The 23,739-nt window shown below is 61.3% G+C and overlaps 4 protein-coding genes across 4 annotated transcripts in view; 2 read left to right on the top strand and 2 right to left on the bottom strand.

Annotated features, from left to right (window-relative positions):
- Positions 1–681, top strand: part of VOLCADRAFT_120002 (uncharacterized protein) — a gene marked incomplete at both ends in the record, with an annotated part of 2,729 nt that extends 2,048 nt beyond the window's left edge. Inside the window, 3 exons of the mRNA XM_002958570.1 lie at positions 21–192; positions 403–530; positions 678–681. Of these exons, the coding sequence (XP_002958616.1) occupies positions 21–192; positions 403–530; positions 678–681 (304 nt within the window). The remainder of the gene's footprint in view (positions 1–20; positions 193–402; positions 531–677) is intronic.
- Positions 682–1,281: 600 nt separating this feature from the next.
- On the bottom strand, positions 1,282–3,525 carry VOLCADRAFT_99898 (uncharacterized protein; the record flags this gene model as incomplete). Its single annotated transcript, XM_002958548.1, has 4 exons — positions 1,282–1,401; positions 1,448–1,514; positions 1,816–1,859; positions 3,190–3,525. 4 exons carry the CDS (start codon positions 3,523–3,525, stop codon positions 1,282–1,284), a joined length of 567 nt encoding a protein of 188 aa, XP_002958594.1.
- A 984-nt stretch (positions 3,526–4,509) lies between these two features.
- On the top strand, positions 4,510–17,060 carry VOLCADRAFT_108213 (uncharacterized protein; the record flags this gene model as incomplete). The annotated part of the gene is made up of 24 exons (XM_002958569.1): positions 4,510–4,544; positions 5,159–5,290; positions 5,412–5,681; positions 6,734–6,860; positions 6,971–7,054; positions 7,435–7,509; positions 7,863–7,953; positions 8,319–8,433; positions 8,884–8,956; positions 9,252–9,364; positions 9,601–9,664; positions 9,978–10,115; positions 11,209–11,316; positions 11,633–11,754; positions 11,904–11,921; positions 11,958–12,168; positions 12,499–12,592; positions 12,969–13,159; positions 13,427–13,490; positions 13,803–14,290; positions 14,826–14,924; positions 16,165–16,241; positions 16,459–16,492; positions 16,947–17,060. The coding sequence occupies 24 exons, from the start codon at positions 4,510–4,512 to the stop codon at positions 17,058–17,060; spliced, it is 2,937 nt and encodes a 978-aa protein (XP_002958615.1).
- A 1,778-nt stretch (positions 17,061–18,838) lies between these two features.
- VOLCADRAFT_120001 (uncharacterized protein) overlaps positions 18,839–23,739 on the bottom strand; it is a gene marked incomplete at both ends in the record, with an annotated part of 23,701 nt that continues 18,800 nt past the window's right edge. The window contains 6 exons of the mRNA XM_002958547.1: positions 18,839–18,875; positions 18,966–19,094; positions 19,636–21,323; positions 21,450–21,666; positions 22,645–22,753; positions 23,323–23,537. Of these exons, the coding sequence (XP_002958593.1) occupies positions 18,839–18,875; positions 18,966–19,094; positions 19,636–21,323; positions 21,450–21,666; positions 22,645–22,753; positions 23,323–23,537 (2,395 nt within the window). The remainder of the gene's footprint in view (positions 18,876–18,965; positions 19,095–19,635; positions 21,324–21,449; positions 21,667–22,644; positions 22,754–23,322; positions 23,538–23,739) is intronic.

The raw sequence follows: 23,739 nt of genomic DNA, 5'->3' as shown, positions 1-23,739 counted from the left end.
GGGGTGTTTGGCGGCCTCAGCTCCGACCACCCCAACCAGCAGCTGCTGGGGGAGGAGGGCCTACCGGGTACCGGGGCGGGGCGGGGGGGGGAGGCGGAGCTGGAGTTCCTGCTCCAGCTGCCCCCCGACGAGCAGCTCAGGGCGCTCAAGAGGATGGCCAAGCGGCGGAAGAAGGAGGAGCAGGAGCGGCAGGTGGGGCGGGAGGGAGGGGAGGGAGGGGACGACCACCCGGGAGTGCGGTTGGGGCAGTCTGGGCGCGTGCCGTGTGTTAGCCCCCGCTGGAGCTCCCCCTTCTTCACACCGTCCCGCCGGGACCTCCTCCCTTTTTGGACACTTTGACTCTCTCGCCAAGGTGTTCCCCGACCTCACCGTAACCCCACCCGCCGAACCCCACCTCAACAGCTCCGTGAGGCCGAGGCGGTGCTCCGGGCGGCTGGGTACGACCTGTCCGCGGTGGCGGCGGGGGACGGCGGCGGCGGCGGCGGCGGGGGCGGCGGCAAGCACAGCACCAAGGACAAGAAGAAGAGGCGGTCCAAATCCAAGTCCACGTCCAGGAAGGAGGAAGGGGGAGACGAGCATAAAGAGGGGGACAGGGGGTCGCGGAAGGCTAAGAGGAAGAGGAGGAGGAGACGTGATTCAGATTCGGACTCCTCCTCCTCCCCCAGCTCCTCCCCCAGCTGATGGAGCGTGAGAGGTTATTCGTATACGCGATAGACGACTGCACGACATTTGGATGGGGGGTCAGGGGTATTAGTGTGTTAATGGTGGGGGCTGTCGGAGGGGGTTTCGGCGCTGCCGTACACAGCCACTGGACGGGGTTCGGCCAAGGTGGAGGTACCGAGGTTCTGAGGCACCCGGGTGGGATAGGAACGCTGGCGGCGTCGGGGGAGAAGGGGGGATATGATGGTAGCGGAGGTGTACGGCAGTGAGGTCAATGATGCCATAGCGGGGGGGGGAGGGTAAATTGCGATTGATCATGGAGGCATCTGTATTCGGACGGGTGGAGTGGTGGGGTGTTGGGGTGGGGGCACTTGTTACCCCCCCCCCCGCATGGAAAGAAAAGGCCTGAGGGACACCAGGGGTGCGGACGAGGGCCTGCGGTGCTGTTGTCGGTTGTTCTCGTTGTTTTCTGTTATTGGTGGTGGTGGTGGTGGTGGTGGTGGTGGGTTGAGGTAACGAAACTAGAAATGGGGGAATGGCCACCTCAGGGAGGTGTCGCGATGGGGGTGGGGGGTGTAGTGGTGGGGGTGGGGGTGGGGACTAATCAGCGGCCCTCAGGCCCTAAGCTCTCAGCACTCGTAGGACCACCACCACCCCCCAGCGGTACACCGCATCGCTGACACTACGAGCTCCGGGAGCAGCACCCCCGGGGAGGGGGGAGCGTGTATTGGGTGACATGGCCTTAGCGCAGTGGTGGTGGTGGGGGTGGTGTGTGGGAGGGCTGCACCTGGGCTGCACTGGCTGGCGGACCGCTGTACTGAATGTACGGACTGAGCGGCGGTGTATTCCTTCTACTCCGGGGCAACGAGCAGTGGAGGGGGCGATAGAGCCCCCTCCCCCGCCCCCTCCCCCGCCCCTTCCTTGGACCGACGTCGTCCACCTCCTGTCACTCACTGCTGCCACTGCTGATGATGATGTGCCATGTTGACTGTACTGTACGACGACCCTGGCGTGCAAAATGTGATGAAGGCGCCTTGGGCCTTACAGCCGCTCCGAAGACACGCCCAGGCGGCCATCTTCGCCGCCATCGCCGCCGCCAACACACAGCGCACAACAACCAACAAACAACCACGGCCAGAGTCAGCCACACCCTACGGTTTCAGTCCTGCTCTCCGTCGGGCGCTCAGGCCTGTCGGGCCCTGAGAGGGGGTGGGGGGGGAGAGGGGGAGGGGGAGGGCCCCAGCCGCCCCCGCCAGATGTGCCGCCCACTGCTACCACCCTGGGGCGGCAGGTGCTGTGGGTTGCCCGGATGTCATACATACACACAAATACACACACACAAATACACACACACACAAACATCACGCAACCCACCTAGCAGCCCAGCCCGTATGTCGATTATCCCCCCTCCCATACACACACATGACGACCGCCACATCACCGGAACTGGTGGCTGCTGGCTGGACTGCCGTGTTGTGCCGCAGGGGTGGGTAACGTAGTGACAAAGAGGTATGTGGCGGGCGACGTGGTGGCGGCAGTCGAACGTAGGGCCAGGCAGAGGGGGGTCCAGCTAGCTGCCCCGCCCGCCCTGGAACATTTCAACCCCCCGGTATGGATGTATGTATGTATGTGTGCGACGTGGCCGCCATGTAGCCTGAAAGGCGCTGTCACCGCTGTCCTACGTGCACCCTGCAGATGTGTGGCCCAGCCAGCCAGGCAGCCGGGCGGGCGGGCGGGTAGGCAGGAGGCGCCCGGGCGGCCCCCCGCAGCGAGGAGCCCGGGGGCGGCGGCCCGGGCCCTCCGCAACTCTTACATGGCTGGGTGTGCAAGTACTGAGGGCAGTAAGGTCCTCTACAAACACACCCGTCAGCACCCCCACCAGCACCACATCACGGCAGTGGACAGCGCCACTCCTCTAAGGTGGGGTCGGGTCGGGTCGGGTCGATCACCCCATCCGGGCCGGAGCTGCCGGTTCATCACCCACCCTACCACCACCAGAAGCCGCCGCCGCCTCTCCCTCTTCCTCTCCCTCTCCCTCTTCCTCCCCTGCCCCTGCCTGGAGGCCCATGGAGGCCCTCCCCTCCTCCGCCACTGGCACTGGTGATGAGGTATTTAGCCGACCAGCGCTACCAGCCCCTGCCACTTCCTCTTCCCTTCCGTCCGCCTTTGCCGAGATCGCCGCATCGCGACCACTATCAGCATCACCACCATCATCACCATGAAGAAGGGCGGCAGGCCCAAGCACCTCCCGCTCCAGCTCCTGTGCCAGGGGGTCGTGCGACGAACAACTTCTCACTTCTCACGTGAGCCAGGGCTTAACTTAACCTTGCCCGCTGACATGCCCGGTGGGTCCCCCACTCCCCGCCAAAGCTGGCTTGAGCTGGGTTTCGAAGCTACACCCACCCACGCGCCGGATTTCCCAGTGTTCTGTAGACAGCCGCAAAATATTTACCGCAGAAGGCTGTCCTTTGCACAACGTCTGGCACTGACACAATATCCGTGCAATCCGGCGTCAGGCTAACCTCCCACCTGCAGCTCGCCCTCCAGCTCCGCTAGCTCCTCGGGGTCTAGTGCATCCAGGTCTAAATCGTCGTCTTGACCTGCTACCCCGCCGTTATTTTCGTCGTCCAGGGGCTCGCCGTCTAGCGCAGCTAACTGCTGCTCCAAACGAAGCTCATCGGCTAGCAAATCGACTCCCGCCGTCAGCTTTAGAGCATTTTCATGCGCAGCCCTCAGCTCCGCTTCGAGAGTGCTGTCATCGATGCCCGTGCCCGGCTGCTGCCCAAGTAGGGATGCACCTGAGACGTTTCCTTTCGACACCGCTCTGGCCTTTGCCTTGGAAAGCGTAGGCAGCTTGTTCCCCATATGCTATGTAGAAACACAGGGCGATTCAAGTTCGGCTTTGCTTGTGGCAACAACCCTGGCTCAAGGAGTACAGGTACAAGTGGCGTCTCGTGACAATTATGTGCGCTGGGTAACACATCACTTGCTTAGAGTGCACTTCCATGCAGATCGTATGTTCAAATCGTATGCAACTCGCCCGTAGCTATGAATCACGACAGCCCGGATCGCAAACGCCGACGTCGATGTGTTAAAAAAGTATAAAGAGATTTGTACTATTCGCATTGCCTAATCTGCTTCCTAAGTACCTCCTGTCTGCACCCTAGCTAGGCCGTTAATCAGTTGAAGAGGGCTTCTTAATGCCCAGATTGCTCTATTAATGCAAAGTCCGTCTGCATTATGGCTTACTACTCTAAAACGTCAGTCCACGTCTCGTCTTGACTTTTGTTTACTCAATCATATATAAAAAGTTAGGACGTGGGACTGAACAATTACCAGCGACCCGCTTATACAGAAGCCCTCAACGCCCCGCCGCTGCCCCGTTGTATGTGTATATGAGGTCATTAAAGAACGGCCGTGGACCTGCCTAGGGAAATTGCAGTCAGGTTATCTGCTTCTAGCCACGCTTCCTGCAAACTTGCAAACCCACGGCAGAGTACACAGCTGCAAGCGATCGCGGCTCTACCGCGGACCTCACGTCGGCCGACAACTCACGCCGAATCCTGGCCCTGGCCGCATGGAGGACCATCAGTCCGCGCCATAAAGCGCTGCGCGTTAGTGGGGGGGAAGTGCTGAAGTGGCCGCCTCTGACTTTGTGGCCTTTCGGCAGATTTGCGGCCTGTCCGGCGCCTACCGTGTTCCAGCACCGCTTTTCCCACCCACCTAAATTAGGAGGGTGGGAGTTAATGCGTGTCTGAAGCACCGACCGCCTCTTCAGCAGCGAGGCCCGGCTAAGCGTTGTTTTCTGGTGCCCGACAGCTGGACGGCTGTGGAAGTGCGCAAGCCGGCATGGCTGTGAAGACCCGCTGCCGCCAGCAGGGTCTGTGAGCAGTGGCTAAAGAGCGGGCAGCTGGGGAGTTGCTGGGCGATGCGGGGACTGGCGCTTCTCTGGCAGCGGCAGCATGCGAACCAAGTGGCAGTTTCAAAGATTTGCTTTGGTGACGATGTGTGGCGTTTATCTTGGGTTGTTGGTGGCAAGAGCGGATAAAGATATCTAACAGCAAATCATCGTCCACCAGCACGGCCCAAGCAGGACAGCTGTAACAACAAGCATTGATTTTACAATTTGATTGTTACGAAATTATCGACGGTGCAAGGACTTGGTCAAGGAGGAAGGGAGCGACAGACAGCCGCAACACCGTCCGCGAAGCATGACAATAATTAATTGCGGGAACGTGTATATAGAACGCAAGCGATGTTGAAAATCATATCCAAGCTATCTCTGTATGCAGAGAGGTTCTGGAAGTCATCACGGCATGACCAATCCAACAATCCAATCGCGATACTCTGAAGCTTAACACTCATCAATATCATTTTATCAGTATCATCTTCTTTTGAAATTACATCAAAGCATGCATCCCAAGTTGAGGATTTGTGAGCGCTCCTAATACGCGAACCATTCTGGCGACGGCATGCGGTTACAAACTCTCTCCCGCAGCCTCTTGCGACTAGATAAGCGATACGATTCCTACTTTGCGCGCTGTGCTTTACGTGAATTGCAATGGGCTCAATACTCAACCAACGATTTTGACTCGTCGGGAGGATCTGGACTCTTAGGCAAGATTTGGAGGTGCGCAAAGGCTGCATCGATATGGGTCGCTTTGTTCAATGCAATTTTGGATGGCAAGGGCCCCCGGGCGCATAGCTTTGCGTGTCTTGAACGCTGCCACGTGGCGTGTCGATAACCACAGGGCCGGGCTGGGCGGCAAGCAAAAGGAGGGAGCGGAATCTGGGAGCAGCGGCAGTAGCGGCAGCAGTGGCAGCAGCAACAAGGGGGGCTCAGGCGGCGCGAAGGGGTCCTCCGAAGATGCGCTGGTGCCCTCCGGCCCCGAGCGCAAGCACCACAAGGTGTTCGTGGTGGAGCTGTCCCGCAAGCCCCTGTTCCCTGGCATCTACACCCCGGTGATGATCAGTAAGAATGAGGCGCTCGTGAGGGAGGTCATGGAGGTCAAGAAACAGGGGTGAGTTCGGGGGGCGGACCGGATATAGAGGTGAGGGGGGGAGGGGGCGGACCGGATAGAGGGGAGGGGAGGAGGGGGCGGACCGGATAGAGGGGAGGGGAGGAGGGGCCGGACCGGATAGAGGGGAGGGGAGGAGGGGCCGGACCGGATAGAGGGGAGGGGAGGAGGGGGAGGGGAGGAGGGGGACATGTACCGGGCGGGCAACCGGGCGGGGGAGTGGAAGTAGGTGGGGCCGCTTGGAAGTCCGGCCGGGGTCAGTGCCCTACGCCGCGATTGTACGTCGTGGATTTGGGTGTGCAAGCCGAGCAGCCCGGCTTCCGCTGGGGGCCGGGGCACCTAACCAACCCCCCGCACACACATATTCTTCTCTGGATTGTCCGTCCGCCTGTCTCGGGTATCTGCTTCAATCGTCAGAGGTTCGTCTTTCCCACCCACACAATTTTCCGACCTCCTCTCTAACACAGACACACACACATACACACACACACACACACAACCCGCACCCCTCTTGCGTATTATTACAACCCCATGTATGTATGAACGTGTGTGTGGGGGGCGGGGCTTGGGTGGGTCTGAGGGGTTTCTGCTCCCGGTACCCTACCCCACATAGCCCCGGGGGCAAGAGGCCTTCGGTTTCCCTGTCTGTCTGTCTGTCTCCCTGTCTGTCTACCGCTGCAGAACCGCTCAACCGAACGGGCCCACGTTACAACCCCCCCTCCAGCACTGACCACCTCTTGCGCAGCCACCACCCCAACCAACAACCAACAACCCGCTATCGCCTCGGGGAATGGAGTGCTTCGACTGCGGGGCCTCCCACCACACCCCGTACGCCGTACGAGCTGCAGCTCACCCTATATAGCTTACATCTCGGCTCCCTCCTAATGGCCACTGCGCAGTGCACCCCCCCCCCGCGGTCCGCGCCTTCCCCCCCTCTACCCCCCCCCGTCTACGTCTGGTACACTCTTGCCCTGGCAGCAGCTTCACTCGTTCACGTGGTTCGTCTCCCCCACCCACCCCCCCAACCCCCCCAACCCCCTAATAAACCCCCTCAGGGCACACGCCTACGTGGGAGCTTTCCTCCGGAAGCCCCCCTCAGACAGCAACCCCCAACCCCAACCCCACCCGGAGGAGGGGGGAAATGCAGCATCCCATCTGTACGACATCGGGACCTTCGCGCAGGTAGTACGGCCTTACTATTACGTACCCGACCGTGTAACATTTCCCCCATAGGGCCCTCTCCCCCCTCCCCTCTCCTCTGAAATCCTCTCACCCCTCCCCTCTCCCCCCAGGTTCACACGGTATTGGCGGGTGACGGGGCGGACTCCGCCCAGCTGCTGCTGCTGGGACACCGCCGAATACGGAAGACCGCGGTGGTACGTGCTGCCGGGAAGGGGAGGGAGGTGGGGGGGCTGAGCCCCCGCTTGAGCGGGGGTTAGGGCGGGTATAGGTAGGGATGTAGGGTTGAAAAGGGGGGAGAGGGGGAGCCCTGGTCATGGTTTCGGAGGAAGGGAGTCGAAGGTTGTTTTCCCCCTCCTTGCGCGCAGTGTGTGTACGTGTGTGTACGTGTGCCGCTGTGGGGGGAACCGGGTGTATGGGGGGAGAAAGGCAAAGAGGAGGCGAGCCTACCACCTCACCTGAAGCCCGCCTGTCCCTGCAATTGTACCCTGCCGTACACTTGCAAATTTTACATGTCGTATGCAAACACTTCACTCCCCTCCGAACACCCCCCCGTCATCCCCGTATCACGTTACAGATATCCCCTGAGCCCCTCAGAGTTCACATTGACCACTTGAGGGACGAGAGCTATACAAGCGATGATATACTCAAGGTAAGGTACGGCATAGTACGGCGCAGTACGGTACACGCCGTGGTGGTCCGTCGGCCATGGGCCTGTCAGCTGTCTGTCCCCCGGGGGCCACGTTGCACACGCGCAGTGTCAGTTATCGTGTTATTATCTCCTGCAGCAGCCGCAGCCGCAGCCGCTGCACCCCCCCAACCACCTCGCAACCGCGATACCCTCTTGCAGAGGACGCACTCAGCGTGTGTGTATGTGTGCGTGTGTGTATGTGTGCGTGTGTGTATGTGTGCGTGTGTGTGGCGCGGACTCTGCTTTCCCCCCCTTCACACACACACGCACACATCTGCAACTACCCCGCCCACTACCACACACACACACTTCAGGCCACAAGTATGGAGATCGTCAACACGATGCGGGACCTGCTGCAGCTCAACCCCCTGTACGGCGAACAGTTCCGTACATTGCTGTCTCTAAGTAGGTGGGGGGGACTATATGCGAGGGGGGAGAGGAGGCGCCAGGGGTGGTGGTGGCGGGGGCGGGGGGGGGACGATAGGGGCCCTCAACCCACGGTGACTGAAGCGGTGACCTGGCAGATACACATACATACACACATACACACATACACACATCCCTGACCTGATCCCCTGCCGGGGTAGGGGGAGCGGGGACTCCCTCCTCGCCTTCACCACAGTACCTGTCTAGCGACACCTGGTGGCTGTACGGACAGCAGCAGCATCACGAACACGAACACACTCGGGCCTCAACTGGTCGTTGGTAGTACCCGATCTTGAACGGGGCCCCTCCCCCCTCTCCCTCCCCCTCCCCCCTTCCCCCCTTAGCTGGCAGTATCGACCTGCAGGATATGTCCCGACTGGTGGACGCCGCCGCCTCCCTCACTAGTGCGGATGACGTCACCCTGCAGGGGGTGCTGGAACAGCTGAATGTGCCGGAGAGGTGGGGCGGGGGGGAGGGGGGGTACGGGGGGAAAAGGGGGGAGGGGGGGTACGGGGGGAAAAGGGGGGAGGGAAGGGTGTTTCGGAGCGGCAGCTCGGGACTTTAGGATGGGAGGAGGGTTGGGTTGACAGTTTGGGGGCTAGGGTGGGGTGGTGTATGGTGGCAGTGGTGGCTTCATGTTGTTGTTGGAGCTGCCAGATTGGAATGCGGGTAACGGGGGAGGGCAAGGTGGGGGGGGGCGGAGGGGGAGCGGGAGAAGGGGAGAGCAAGCAATTGGGCAATACGGCAGTACAGTGTTTGTTGTGAGCGGGGTTCGAACCCCACTCCCCCTGATGCGACTGCGCCACCGGGTTTGTGCTCCTGTCACCTCCTCCCTCCCCCTTCCCGCTGTGTTTCTTGCATCCATGCCCGCCCTGGGCCCTATGACCCCGCCGGACCCCCCCCTCGTAGGGCCCGTATGGTCCTCAACCTGCTGAAGAAGGAGGTGGAGCTGTGCAAGCTGCAAGCGGATATCCGGGAGCAGGTGGGGAGTTGAGGGGGGGGGCTGAGGGGGGCTGAGGGGGAGACCCTCCCTGCCCCCGCTGTCGTATCCCCTACATCCCTTTCCCCTCCTAATTATCCCGGGGGCCCCCACCGCTTGGCCATTTACGCTCCCGCTCCCGCTCCCGCTCCCTGGCCGCCGGCCCCGAGCACAGAACCAACCCCTCCCTCCCCCTTTCGGTCAGTTCTACGTTTGATACTCTCTTGCCCTGGCAGCAGCTTCAATCGTGTGTGGTTCGTCTTTCCCCCCCTTTCCACCCCCCTCCCCCCTTTTTCAGGTTGAGGGCAAGATCGCCAAGGAGCAGCGGCGCATGTTGCTGATGGAGCAGCTCAAGTCCATAAAGAAGGAACTGGGCCTGGAGCGGGACGACAAGAGCGCACTGCTGCAAAGGTGGGGGGGGAGGGAGGGGAGAAGCGGGAGCGGGAGGGGGGGGGGCTACTTCGTGTGGCTTAGCTTCCGGAAGTGGGGGCGGGGCCGCTTGCGTCATCACTTTGCGCGTGTCGGCCTTCAGCGGATCCTATTGTCCCCTGCTGCTACTGCTACTGCTGCTGCTACTGCTACTGCTACTGCTACTGCTGCGATGTGGGACTCACACCCCCCGGCCCTGTGACCTCATACTCATACAGGTTCCAGGCCCGCTGGGATGAAAAGAAGGCGGCCGCACCCCCCGATGTGGCCAAGACGGTGAAGGTGTGTTTATGTATGTACGTATATATGTATGTATGTGGGGGGGAAGGGAATGTGCTTGTGGCGGGAGTGGGGGCGGGAGTGGGAGGAAAATCACGACCTTGCCTCATGCGCTCATCGTACACAGCACGTGCCGGCATGAAACCCAAATCGACGAGCCCCCCCCGCCTGACGACTGCCCGCACCACAACACTACACAACACAAGACGGCGCCCATCTCCCCGTCTTCCCCGCGCCGCCACACAAAACACACCCATCCCCCCCCACACAAACACATCCCCCCACACACGCACACACCCATCCCCCCCCCGTCCAGGAGGAGCTCGACAAGCTGGGTGGGCTGGAGCCCGTGTCTCCGGAGTTCAACATCACCCGGACCTACCTGGACTGGCTCACCTCCCTGCCCTGGGGTACGACAACCCAGGAGGTGTTTGACCTGACGCGTGCGAAGCAGGTGTGTGCGTGTGTGTGTGTATGGGGTGCGGGGGAGACTGAATGGGGTTGGGGGGGTTTACATGCCGGTGTGTCTTAGGGGGGAAGGGGGAATTATCTAGCAGTGGGGTGGGGGATGGAGGCAGCGAGTGTATGTGTGTATGTGCTTTTGGGTGCTGCACCGCACTGTACCGCACTGTACCGCGCACTGATGTAACCACATGCAATCACCAAGGCCCTGATGAGACGAAACAGTACGACAGCCAAACCCTTGACGGGTACCTCCCGACCCCGACCCCTACTCCGGGGGGGTTGAAACTGTTGAGGCCCCCTCCCCCCCCCCCGCGTCCCCCAAACCAAACCCCCGGGCCCCCTCTCCCGTTCCGTGATTAAATGGCCGCATCCGGAATGCCCCCCAATTCCCCCACTTCCGGGACCCCGGCCAGCGCGGGCGGTCGGTTGGGATTGGTTTAGACCGTTGTCGGCAGTTGGCATCCTTTTGTATCTCACGCCCTCCCCCCGGTCCGGCCCCCTCGTCGGTTGGCTAGCCGGACTAGGATAGTTGGGTCGGTCGGGTCGGGGGCGTGTTTGGGGGGTTGGGAGAAGCACTTGCATGTCAACGGCGTTTTATTACCAGCTTATCAGCCTCTCAGTATTGGTCCAGCCTCTTCAGTGCCAACCCCAGGCCGGCGGCCCACGTTATTCCAGCTAACGCCACCCCGTTCTCTCCTCACGTCAGTTTTTAATACTCTTTCGCCGCCTTTACGTCTACCTTTACTGTTTCACGGCTTGGCTCTACTGCTATTTTTCCGCGCTTATTTTAGTCTTGGCGGCTAGGTAGGTAGGTAGGTAGGTAGGTAGGTTTCCGCGGTCGTCACCACATCGCTGTCGCAATGACGGCTTCTTCACAACCGTCGACTGGTCAGTTATGCTTTCTTCACATCTGCCGCCGCAGCAGTCTCTTTCCCGGTTCGTCCTCCCCCCCTTCCGGCCCATCCACCCTCCTTGGCCCTTAGCAAACCCTCCCCTCCCTTCCCCTCCCTTCCTGCACCCCCTCCCCCCCTCCCCTCCTCCTCCTCCTCCTCCTCCCCGCCGCCCCCCCCGGGTGCTTGCAGGTGCTGGATGACGAGCACTTCGGTCTGGACGACGTCAAGGACCGCATCCTGGAGTTCATCGCGGTGTCGCACCTGAGGGGCAGCGCGCAGGGGAAGATCCTGTGCTTGGTGGGAGGGGCCCGGGGTGGGCTGGGCTGGGGTCGGGGGAGAGGGTTTTATTGGGTCCCCCGGGGGAAGGCGGGGGTTAGTGTTCCCCAACCTGAGGGGGGGTGTACATCGCGTACGGGAAGGAGTTCGTCAGGGAATCCATCGTTCAGTCGGTTGGGGTCGCGTTGTCAATGGGGGTATGGGTTCTGTAACTGGTCGGTCAGTGTTTTTCTCTCCCACACGCGGCCGCCTGTTTTCTCTCTCACCCGGGGTTGGGGTTTAACAATCCCCCCCTCCCCCTCCCCCTCCCCCCTCTCCCCCCCCCCGGCGCCCCCAGGTGGGGCCCCCCGGTGTGGGTAAGACCAGCATCGGTCGCTCCATCGCCACCGCCCTCAACCGGGAGTACTACCGCTTCTCTGTGGGGGGGTTGCATGACGTGGCAGAGATAAAGGGCCACAGGTGGGGGTGGGGGGGGTTGGGTAAAGGTGTAACTGTGTGTATATGTGTGTATTAGAGGGCACGTGCCGGTCTGGGGGTATTTGTTGTATTTGTTGTATTCTGTGTTTCAACCCCCCCTCTCCCTCCCCCCTCCCCCCTCCCCCCTCCAGCAGCTTCACTCGTTCGTGGTTCGTCTTCCCCCCCTTCCCCCTCCCCCCTCACAGGCGCACGTATGTGGGCGCGATGCCCGGCAAGCTGGTCCAATGTCTCAAGTCCACGGGCAGCTCCAACCCGCTGGTGTTGATCGACGAGGTGGACAAGCTGGGTCGCGGGCACGCGGGGGACCCCGCCAGCGCCCTACTGGAGCTGCTGGACCCGGAGCAGAACGCGGCGTTCCTGGACCACTACCTGGACCTGCCCCTGGACCTGTCCAAGGTGTGTATGTGTGTGTGGGGGGGAAGGGGGGAGAGGGGGGAGAGGGGCCGGATCGAGCTCCCCGGTGGCGGATTGGGCCCCCACCGGTACCTGGTGTTGGGGAAGGGTCGTCCTTTGGGGGGGAGGGGGGAAGGGATATGTATCTGGGAAGAGATATGTATGTATGTATGTGCGTGTGGTTGCCCGAAGAAGTTGCCGTTCTCGACAGTACATGTCTGTCGATGTCACCCCACCCCACCCCACCCCACCCCCACCGGTCAGCATCCAGGTCGCGTGAATCCCCGGACACCTCTTAACCCCCAACACCCCAACCCTCGGTGTGTGCCCCAGGTTCTGTTCGTGTGTACGGCGAACACACTTGACACCATCCCCGGTCCCCTCCTGGACCGAATGGAAGTCATTAGGTTGTCGGGATATGCGCAAGGTAGGGGGCGGATGGGGCGGGGAGGACGGGAATGTACTACAAAAAGACCTTGACGTCGGGGGTTTCGGGGGCTGTTGGGCCGGGGGGCGGGTGGGGCGACGTGGGGGTGTGAAGGGGGAGTTAGTCCAGGGGGGTTGTGGGGATGACCACTCGGCCAGGGGGGTAAGGTTGGGTTTTGTGGAGCTGCCGTACAACCTTAAGACCCAGCGGGAGAAGAAGTACTAGCTGGGTTTATAGGCCACCCAGCTACCCATGCTTTCGCCTTCTCGTCCAAACCCCCAACCTCTAACCAACCGGCCTGAACTAACAAACCTCTCAAGCCCAACCAGCCAACCAATCGTATAACCCTCCCCGAATGTGTGTACGACACCTCCAGATGAGAAGCGCTCCATCGCCCGGCGGTACTTAGAACCGGCAGCGGCGGCCGACGCGGGAGTGCCTCGCGGGTCCGTGTCGCTGTCGGATGAGGCGCTGGAGGGCCTTATCTCCGAGTACTGCAGGGAGGCGGGTGTACGGAACCTGAAAAAACACATCGACAAGGTGTACCGCAAGGTGGCGCTGCAGCTGGTCCGCGCGGGGGCTAGGCCGGTCAAGGAAGGGGATGGGGAGCAGCAGCAGCAGCAGCAGCAGGCGGAAGCTGGCAGTAGCAGCAGTGGCAGCAGTGGAAGTGACCCCCCGGACCCGTCCGCCGCTCCTTCGTCTCCCCCGCCTTCCACCTCGCTCCCGGTGAACACTTCTTCAACATCCACTACAAGCAAAGGGAAGACGGGCGCCAAGCCTCCTGCCGTACGAGTGCTGTACGACGGTCCCCCTATTATTGTAACCCGGGACCAGCTCAAGGAGTATGTGGGTCAGGCCCCCTTCGCGAAAGACAAGTTCTATGAAACCACCCCGCCGGGTGGGTGGGGGTGGGGGTGAGGGTGAGGGGGCAGTGAGGGGTGCTGGGAAAGGGGAGGTATGAAAAGGGGAGAGGGCTTGTGGGTGGGGGAGAGGGCGGTTTAGGTCTGCCGTACCTTGCGTCCCATCTGGCCTCATCTGGTCCACTGCTTCTCCCCTCCCTCCTCCTCCCCTTTTCCCCCTGCCGTACACATTTTGGCAGTTGGTTTCATCCTCGTGCGGGTTTTCTCCCCCCTCCCACCCACCCGCGCACTCCGCTTCCATGTCCCCACATTACCTCCCCCCTACCCCCCCTCCCCTTCCCCCCCCAAAGGTGTGGTTATGGGCCTCGCCTGGACGCCCCTCGGCGGCGCCACCCTGTACGTGGAGGCGGCCCGGGTGGCGGGGAGCGAGGCCAAGGGCGCCCTCACCACCACCGGGCAGCTGGGGGACGTCTTTCGGGAGTCCGCCACCATCGCCCACACCTTCGCGCGCAACTTCCTATCCGCGCGAGACCCCGCCACCGCCCACTCCTTCTTCGGCGGCTCGGCCCTGCACGTGCACGTGCCCGCCGGCGCCACCCCCAAGGACGGCCCCTCGGCGGGCTGCACGCTGGTGACGGCGCTGCTGTCCCTGGCCCTCAACCGGCCCGTGCGGCCCGACCTGGCGATGACGGGGGAGGTGACCCTGACGGGCTGTGTGCTGCCCATCGGCGGGGTGAAGGAGAAGGTGCTCGCCGCCCGCCGTAGCGGTGTCCGGGTGGTGGTGTTCCCGGAGGGCAACAGACCGGAGTACGAGGACCTGCCGCAGGAGCTTAGACAGGTAAGGAGGTTGGAGGTGTATGTGGGGGTGGGGGTGGGGGAGGGCTGGAGGGGGAAGGAAGGGGGAGGGTGCTCGCGTATCAAGGAATAAAACACAACAGGTCGTTTGCTACTCATGTGGGACGTGAGTACGATTTTGGGGGCGAGGAAGGAGGGGAGGGGCGAGGGGAAAGTTGTATAACGGTGGTCGTTCTGAATGGCGGCATGTCGCCGTACTCTTATCCCTTCCCTGGTTGGGGTGGGATGGGGGGTGATGGGGTTTGTCCCCCCGTGACCGTCTTTTCCCTCCCCTTCCCCCCCCCCGGGCCGTGTCGGTTGGACCGCATCGTGGGTTATGACCGGGCTGTCAGACCCAATCGTTCACGCGCGACAGATAGACATACAGATAGACATACAGATAGACATACACGCCACTCGGTGCTACGGAGAAAAGGGCCAAAGCCAAGACAACTCCCCCGGCTCCCGCATCCCGCACCCCTCACCCTCAACCCCCAACCCGCAACCCCCCTCCCCGGCGGCCCCCCGGCCCTGCTCAGGGCTTGGAGCCGCACTTCGTGAGCTCGTACGGGCAGGTGTACGAACTGGCCCTGGGCGGCCAGGACCCCACCAGCCCGCCAGCGAAACAGGGCGAGCAGGTGCAGCAGCCGGAGCAATAGGCGGTGGCGGCGGTAGACCGCGGGTGCTCCAGGGGGGGGTGGCTCTGGGGCGTGAGGGGGAAGCACCCCTTGGCCTGGGGCCCCAGCTGCTGTTCCGGGACACTCAGCTGAACTGGGCTAGTGGGGGAGGTGGTAGGTGTAGAGGTGGAGGTGGAGGTGGTGAGAGGTGGTGGTGAGAGGTGGAGGTGGAGGTGGTGGAGGTGGAGGTGGAGGTGGGTGGTGAGAGGTGAAGGTGGTGAGAGGTGAAGGCGGTGACTGCAGAGGCTCCGAGGAGCTGTCCTCCTCCCGGGGGCCTAACCCGGGAGGGGGTGGGGTGGGCGGGGAGGAGGGGGAAGACGAACCACGTGAACGAGTGAAGCTGCTGCCAGGGCAAGAGTGTACCAGAAGTAGAACTGACCGGAGAGGAGGGGGGAGGAGAGAGGGGGGAAAATTGGTTCCGATGGCTAAACCATCTGTGGAGTGGTTTGGAAAGGGGGCCTTTTTGTGGTCGGAGTTGGGGACTCGCAAGGCGTGAGTACAGGAACGATGTAGGCGGCCAGGCGACGTGCCACAATGATTGGAAGTCCTGGGAAGGCCGGCGGCGGCGGCGGCGCGGACGCGCTAATGTAATGTGGGATTTACACGTCACCTAGAGTTTCGCGCGACTGGATTGGGAGGTGGATTTCCAACGGGGTCTGCAAAGGTCTTGTGGGTAGTTGCACTTGGGACGAGAGGTGGATGGGAGGGGGTGAGTGGTGGAGACACATGCGCCCGCATTGGTACGGCAAAGCAGCGCACCGCCCCGACCACATGGGCAGTACTGACCCGCCAAATGTAAACGTGTAAACGGCAAAGCCGAGAATCCTCTGGATAAGGCGTACGACAATGGCACATCTCTCTCGTGCACAATCGGACGAGCGCTGCCGTACATCTATGTACAACCCTAATCAGTGCCGGCGGGGCGCCGAACAGCCTTTGCTGGTTGCCATGTAGTGGTGTCGTACCTTACCTGAAATTCCCCGCGGTGGCTCGTGTCATTATTGTTACCTGATCCCGCACTATACACACACACACACACACACACACGCACGCACGTAGTTCCCCTCGCATCCAAGGCGGCCACTTCCCCCTTACCCCCCACACCCAAGGGGGGGGCAAGAGGAGCTGTCCCCCTCCCCTTCACCCCGGGTGGACTAGACCACCAACCAAAAACCAACCAACCGACCAACCAACCGAACAGGACTCCCTCCGTCGGGACGCAGCACAGCTACTGCCGCCACTGCCCTCACCTTCACCCCGACCAGCTGCATGGACAGCGTGAGGAGCAGTACAGCGGCCAACTGAAATGGTCGTCACTGATGTGGCTGCAGTCCCCCGCAACCCCAACGAGGTCACAGCAGAGCCCCCCACAAATCCACCACCACCCATCCGCCTCCACCTATCCACACCCGGGTCAAAGAAACGCCTCCGCCGCTGCTGCCCTGTCACTCACCCCCCTTCGTACACCCCACCCCCCCAACCCCCCCAACCCCAGCAGCTACTCTCGATGTAAGTATGTTCCCCGCCAGGTGGGACGAACCACACCCCCAACCACCCCACCCTCCTTATTTCGCCAATTTATCACCACCACATCACACAATATCATCCTCACACTATTACTTGATGTACCGCTGCAAGAAGCAGAGGAGGCGACTTCCAGAGGAGGCGGCAAAGGGCACAGCAAAAAGGGGTGAAGCTGGTTTCACCTCTCGGTAGAAGATCCTGCCGCCGGGCGAACCCCTGTCGGATGCGAAAAGGCGCGCTCGGATTTCCGTCCTCTGTCGTGTTTTTCTCCGTTCGAAACCCCAAAGCACCAACTGCAAACCGTCAATTTCATCCAAATCTAAATCCAAATCCAAAACCGGATTCAATTGGGATCCATAAAAATAGAATCCAATAGAAAAAATGGAAAAAAATTAAAGGAAAGGATCCGGACCTCATTATCGCATTTGCCGGTGTGTCTCCACCGCCGCCCGCCTGCAGGCCCTGACCGACCTAGCGGACGGCGGTCTGACCACTTTCGAGGTGAGCGGCGCCGGCTGGCCGTACTGCTCTCTTAGGTCGCTGTTCGGCGAGCTGCCCTCGGCTGCGCCATAAGACGTCGTACGCAGTTTAGAGAGCATCGCTGCAACAGGACGTAATAAAATTTCTTTCCTAGCTTTACTATCCCGGAGGCACTGGTTGAGACTGAGCATATGCTACTATGCTGCTGAGATGAACTGGGCTGCGGAGGTGAGGGGCCGTTCTTCCGGGGGACGGGGGGAGCGGGCGGGGTGCGGGCAAAGGTTACAGGTTGGGTCGGGATGGAATGTAAACTGACAAAGCGAAAAGACATTACTATAACCCGTAAAAGCTGCAAAAGCCCAAACGGAGCAGAAGCGAAGACACAATGCAGCAGCAGCAGCAGCAGCAGCAAAACATGGAATCCACGAGGGGATCCTTCCCCCCCTTGCAAATGTGTTTTCGCAGGTCAATCAGCTCATTCCGGTGATCATAGCAGATACAGCCGAACAACCCCCTCACTTAATGGAGGCAGCAACGAGCCGACAACCCACTTCAAACGCCCATTTGCGCCAATTATCAACTGCCAACTGTCAACTGTCAACCGTCAACCAGACATCCTGCATCCGGGAGTCTCCACGTGGACGTTTGTTAACTACCCCCACTAAAGTTATTGGCGCGCTAACAATGCCTAACAAAGTACTGTCTCCACTAGCAGCCCCGAAACCATATTTTTACCGTCTTTTGACTCCATTTCGCTCCTGCTTGAGCAAAATTTTTTTGAACATTAAAGAGAAATGAGGACGGCAGTTGTCCTGCAAATTGCCGCTGGGCTGTTGAATGGTTGCCATTAAGCATGGACGTCCGCAAGGCTGAACAGTCTGGGCAGCGGACTCAGCATTGGCTGCTGAATGGTTGCCATTAAGGCATTGTGTAATGAAGTAGGATAGTTCTGAGACGGTACAGGCGAGGGCGACTGGTTCTGTGACATTCTTGGTCAACGGCAACGGCGAAAGTCGGCGAGCAGTCAAGGTAGTAGACGGAAAGCAAAGGAAAGACCGGGTGATATTATAATTTAAAAAGAAGTCACGAGATTTTCCGCGCTCAAAGTTAACAAATTTAACAATGCTTAAAGCTGGTCCGGGGCAGCCTATAAATTTTGCGGACTTATTGGACGTTTAACAAGGGCCTTGTCTCAACGTGGGCCCCCCGTTCTTCGCCATCCCTCCGCCTTCCGTCAAACCTTTTGCATTTCTATCATTTATTTATATAGAATATGTCATATTGCGAAACAGAACGTGCAAACCTGACGTCCAGGGTGAGAATTTTTAAAAGGGTCGCTAACAAACGTCCACGTGGAGACTCCCTGATAGTCTTGTAACGCCCCTAACAAGCAAAAAGCTGCAATTATCAACTGCAACAAAGACCTGCCAGATAAGCAACCGCAAACAACCGCCAACCGCCCCATTATTGTGAGTGGATGTTGTCAACCCCCCCCCAGCCCCCCCCACTACCACCACCCTGTGGCAATACGTGGTGGCGTCTCCGCGACGTATATATTATGCATGTATGTATATAAGTTAAGGGGGGGATAAGGGCGGGGGAGGAGGACGAGATGGGGAACCCAGCCGAAGTCGCGGAAGTACATGCTCTCCCCCCCCCCCCCGCCCCGCGCGGGGTCCGGGGGGCCAACTGCGAACTCACCATCCCCTTTTTGAACTACAAACGCCTTATTAAAAGGGTTGGGCTGTTGCTAAATCTACAATTACTACCAACTACTATTACCAACTACCAACTAACAACACTGCGCATATCACTACTCACGAGTATGCGAATATACATTATTACCAACACCGCACACCAACACCAACATATCAATAACAATGAACCAATAATACGTAAGCCAGCAGCCTGCAAGAGCAGTCCAAGGATGGACTCACAAAGGTCATGAACGTCCACCGCCCTGCCGTACACATACTAAACAGCCGTTCCCAGTCCCACCTGGCCACCTCGCGGTGGGCACCAGTCGGGCCCCACACCCACACCCACACCCACACCCACACCCACACACGCCGGAATGGGCGGACGGGAAAGGAAGCGGAGGTGCGGAAGGGGGGGGAGGTGACTCCCCTGGAGGTTGGGGGGGGGGGGAGGGGGCCAAGAAGAGCCTCACTCGTACGGGGATATCAGGCACAGCCAACTCAGGATGTGGGGGGGAAAATGAGGCGATGGGGAGCTCCGCCGGTGCTGTACAACTCAACCCAAACCTCGAGATATAGGATCATAGACACAGAAACACACACGAGCTCCAAATAGTACATAATACACATACATACATGCAGACATGCAGACATACATGCAAATTTGCGAGCCATTACCGGCTTAAACAATTGATCGGACCACCAGCACATGTTCCGTCGTCTGTTTACCCCCCCCTCCCCCTACGTGCCGCACTGCAGCTCACCCTCACCCCCTGCAGCTCGCAGCCGGCTCCTCCTGCCCCACCTACCTACCTACCTACCTACCTCACGCACCACCACCACCGCCTCCACCTCCACCTTCCAGTACCGGGATTAGAGCTCCATCACCACAAGTGGTGGGGGAGGAGGAGCGCCCCCCCCTACCATTCCCTGCCATACACACGCCACCTCCACAGCCTCCCCCACCTCACTGATGCGCCTGCTTGGGGCGTAACGCCAGCACCCCCACCACTATCAGGGCACCTGCAGCCACACCAATACCCACACCCACACCGGACAGGCGGGGAGGGGGAGGGGGAGGGGGAGGGGGAGGGGGAGGGGTAGCGCCGCCACGGGGAAACAAAGACTCTCGCCCGCTGGCGGCGCCGCCGCCGCCGGTGGCAGATGTCGTACTGCTGACCACGAAGCTCTTCAGGTACTGCAACATATCCGTCCGGCAGTAGCCCGATCCAAGTCGACCCCAGCCGCTACCGCCGCGGGACGACATCAGCTGCCGCTGCGAGGGGGGCGCGGGGGGGTCGGCGGCGGGCGGCTGCTCCGCGACACGGGCCATAACTCGTCGTACAACACGCGCCACCACCGGGTCAACCTCGCGCTCGGAAACCGCCGTCGGCAGCGCCGCGAAGAGATTCGCATCGGTGGTTGCTGCGCTCGCCACCGCAGCCGCAAGAGCCCGCTGTACGACGCCATGTACGACAGCCGGGACATCCTCCTGAACGGCTGGCGCTGCAACCGTGGCGGACAACGCGGTTTCGGAGCCCCAACGTGTTGCCCCGCCCGGGGGTGGCGGGTGCAGCCTCCAGGACGACGAGTAGGAAACAGCCGCCGCCACCAGGACCTTGTCCAGCTGGTCGTACACGGCCGATAGGGATTGCCGTACAAATCTGCTCACACCCAGAAGGCGGCTGCTCGCGTCTGTGCACGCTGACGTCACCCCGACCGCCCGAGGTCCGGTCGCGTGCAGGTGCTGTTGCCGAGGAGCCGAGCTCTCCTTGGAAGCGGCGCTGGCGAGTACGGCCATAAAAACCCCGTGTACGATGTCATGTACGACGGCCGCGTTTTCTCTCGCGGCGGCGCTCGCTGAAACAGCAGCGAACACACGGCGTACGACGCAATGTACGACGTTTGCATCCCCTTCGGCGGTAGCGTTGGCGACGACAGCTGCGAATATACGGCGTACGACAATGTGTACGGCCTCCGTATCCTCTTCGGCAACGGCATGGGCCATCAGGGTAGCGCTGTCGTGCTGTACGGCAAAATGAGCTACAGCCTCCACAGCCTCTCCATCCCTAATGCGAGGTGGCGGTATTTCCTCTCGCACCCCCCCGGGCTGCCGCTGATGTGAAGTACCTCCTCCTCCTCCCCCCTCCCCCTCTAGCAGGGGGGTGTCCGGGGCCGCGACGGCAACGAGGCCCCCCGGGCCTGAACCCAACGACGGATCCCCGGACACCCTCCGCTCATCACTCGCAACAGCTACTGCTGCCGGTGCTGCTGCTACTGCCGCTGACAGCTGCCCACCCCTCTGTAGCAGCTGTAGCCTGCAGCCGCTGCCGCCTTCGGCAGCCCCCCCTTGCACCAGTTTCCCCCCACTCGCACCCCCCGCCTCCCCCACCTCCCCCGCCTCCTGGGCCGGCCCCACTCGCAACTCCCCCCTCACCCCCCCGCCTAGCAGCATCGCAACCACCTCAACCACATCGGAGCTCGCAACAGGTCCATTTCCCACTGCTGCTACTGCCACCACAGCCGTCGCCTTCCCCTCAGTCGCTCCTCCCCCGCCCCCGCCCCCTCCGAAACCAGCCTCCTCCTCGCCATCCGAGGGCGACAGCGGGGGGGTGCCCGGAGCGGCCTTCACCTCCGTCAGAGGCTCAGGGGTGGGCGGCTGTGGGGGGTGCTGAGTACGGCAGGGAGTCGGGGGCGAATCCTCACCCTCCGAAACCACGGTAGAGGTCGCGGTAGTGACGGCAGTGGCAGCTGGTAACTGTCCGTCGCCGCTACTGCCGCTTACCCGGGGGGAGAGGGAACCAGCAGCAGCAGCAGCTGCAGGCGGCGACGGAGGGGTTGAGGCGACCTGTGGGAGCGCTGCGGCTGCGGCGGCCTTGCTGGTGGCCTCAGCTGCGGCGGCGGCTTGCCGTAACATCCTGTCGTACGGCCCCAGCAGCTCCGCCAGCAGGCACATCAGGTCCTGGTCGCAGTCCTCGTATCGCCGAATGAAGTCCAGGTACCTGAGCCGGCGAGGGAGGCAGTAAGGCCTCAGCTTTAGCTAATTTTCACCTCACGCTAGCGCCCAACTGGCCGAGCAAAATGATTAAGTAGATATACATACAGGCAGGTGGCTGGCAGAGGTTAAGGCCTGACTTCTGCTCCCGGAGTGTCCGAGTTCAAATCCGCCTGCCGGCTCCTCGGGTGTTTGAGGAGTGTTGAAATGGGAGGTGGCCCCCCATCCTATGGACGATGTAGGACGTGGTGAAATCAACTTGCGAGCTGACCAGGAACTAAGTTGATGCGCCGTTGATCCGCTAGATTTGGTTGGATGCTGGTGGTGAGTTGCTGAACCCAACGAATACATTCTGAAGTCGGATGGGGTGAATGGATTAGGGTGCCCCTCTCACAGGGGAGAGCAGGGAACTGCCGCGGGAAAGGGGGCCGCTAGTGTAGCTTTACCACCCTGTAACAACATACATACAGGCGGCAGGCGGCTGGCAGAGGTTAAGGCCTGACTTCTGCTCCCAGTCGACCCAGTCGACCCGGGTTCAAATCCGCCTGCCGGCTCCTCGGGTGTTTGAGGAGTGATGAAATGGGAGGTGGCCCCCCATCATATGGACGGTGTAGGACGTGATAATATCAACTTGCGAGCTGACCAGGAACTAAGTTGAGGCGCCGTTGATCCGCTAGATTTGGTTGGATGCTGGTGGTGAGTTGCCGAACCCAACGAATACATTCCGAAGTCGGATGGGGTGACGGATTAGGGTGCCCCTCTAGCAGGGGAGAGCAGGGACTGCCCCGGGAAAGGGGGCCGCTGGCGAAGTTAACCACCCTGTAACAACATACATCCATACACACACACGTGCGCACGCACACCCCCAGGGCCGATGGTGAGGGGAATCACGTGCACGAGGCAAAGCACCCGGAAGAGGAGGGGGTGACTACGATATACATACGACATAATACGACATACACACAACCCCTTCACACTCGCCCACCTGTCCTCGCCACCCCGCAGTACGGCCTCCACGGCCCCGGGGGAGAGCAACAGCAGCCGGAGGAAGAGCTCCGCGCCACCCCGGGGCACGGACACCTCCTCCCCCTCCCCTTCGCAGGGGGGGAGGGAGGTGGGGGAGGGGAAACCCCCCGTCCCCATGTCGTACACCATCACCCGGATGCGCCTGCTACTGCCGCTACTGCTGCCGCTATTGCTGCCGCTATTGCTGCCGCTATTGGTGCTACTGCTATTGCCCTTGTGAAGCGGGGCCCCCGCACCACCATCATCACCGCCACAAGATGCGACGCAGCCGTCTGCTAAGCGGCCCTTCTGCAGCTGCTGCGGCTGGTGGTGGTGGTGGTGGTGGTGGTTTCCCCCCCGGCCCCGGCCCCGGGCCCCGGAGGGGACTGACAGCTCCAAGGAGGGGATGGGAGCCGGCTTGCCTGAGCAGGCGCATGACGAGGGGGGGTACAGGCGGGGTAAACAATACACATCACCCACAGGTACGAGTACGGCAGTACGGGAGGAGCCCAGCTCTGTCAAAACACCAATGGGCCCAACACAGCAAACGAGCCACTGTACGGCAAAACAAACTCGGGAGACATGGGCTCCTCTGAGCCTCCACCAACCGCACACATTAGATGCCGACCCGGCAGTACAAACCAACCGAATGTCGTACCGTTCCGTTGGAAGGTCCGCATGGCCTCCACAACTAACCGCCCGACCTCCTCCGGCGCCACCGGGGCGCTGTCGTAACCACCACCACCACCACCACCAGCAGGAGTCCGTGGTGGGTCCCCTCGTCCCCCTCCCCCTCCCACCGCCACCACTGGCAGCAGCGGCACCTCCCGACTGAGAGCTGACATCAGCACCAGGTCGGTGGCGGAGACGTCCCTGGAGCACAGGGGGGGAGGGCGGGGTGGTGGTGGGGGTGATGGCGGCGGAGGGTGGGGAGGGCGGAGGAGGCGGGAAGGGGGTGATGGCGGCGGAGGGTGGGGAGGGCGGAGGAGGCGGGAAGGGGGAATAGCGCTACCTCCCGTCGAAAGGACTCTATCGAAAGGGGGGGAGGGGGTGATACGGAGGGGAAAGGGATATG

This window comes from Volvox carteri (assembly GCF_000143455.1).
Source record: "Volvox carteri f. nagariensis unplaced genomic scaffold VOLCAscaffold_98, whole genome shotgun sequence".
Lineage (NCBI taxonomy): Eukaryota > Viridiplantae > Chlorophyta > Chlorophyceae > Chlamydomonadales > Volvocaceae > Volvox > Volvox carteri.
The sequence above is the reverse complement of the archived record's forward strand: the minus strand, read 5'-3'. Positions and strand labels throughout refer to the sequence as shown.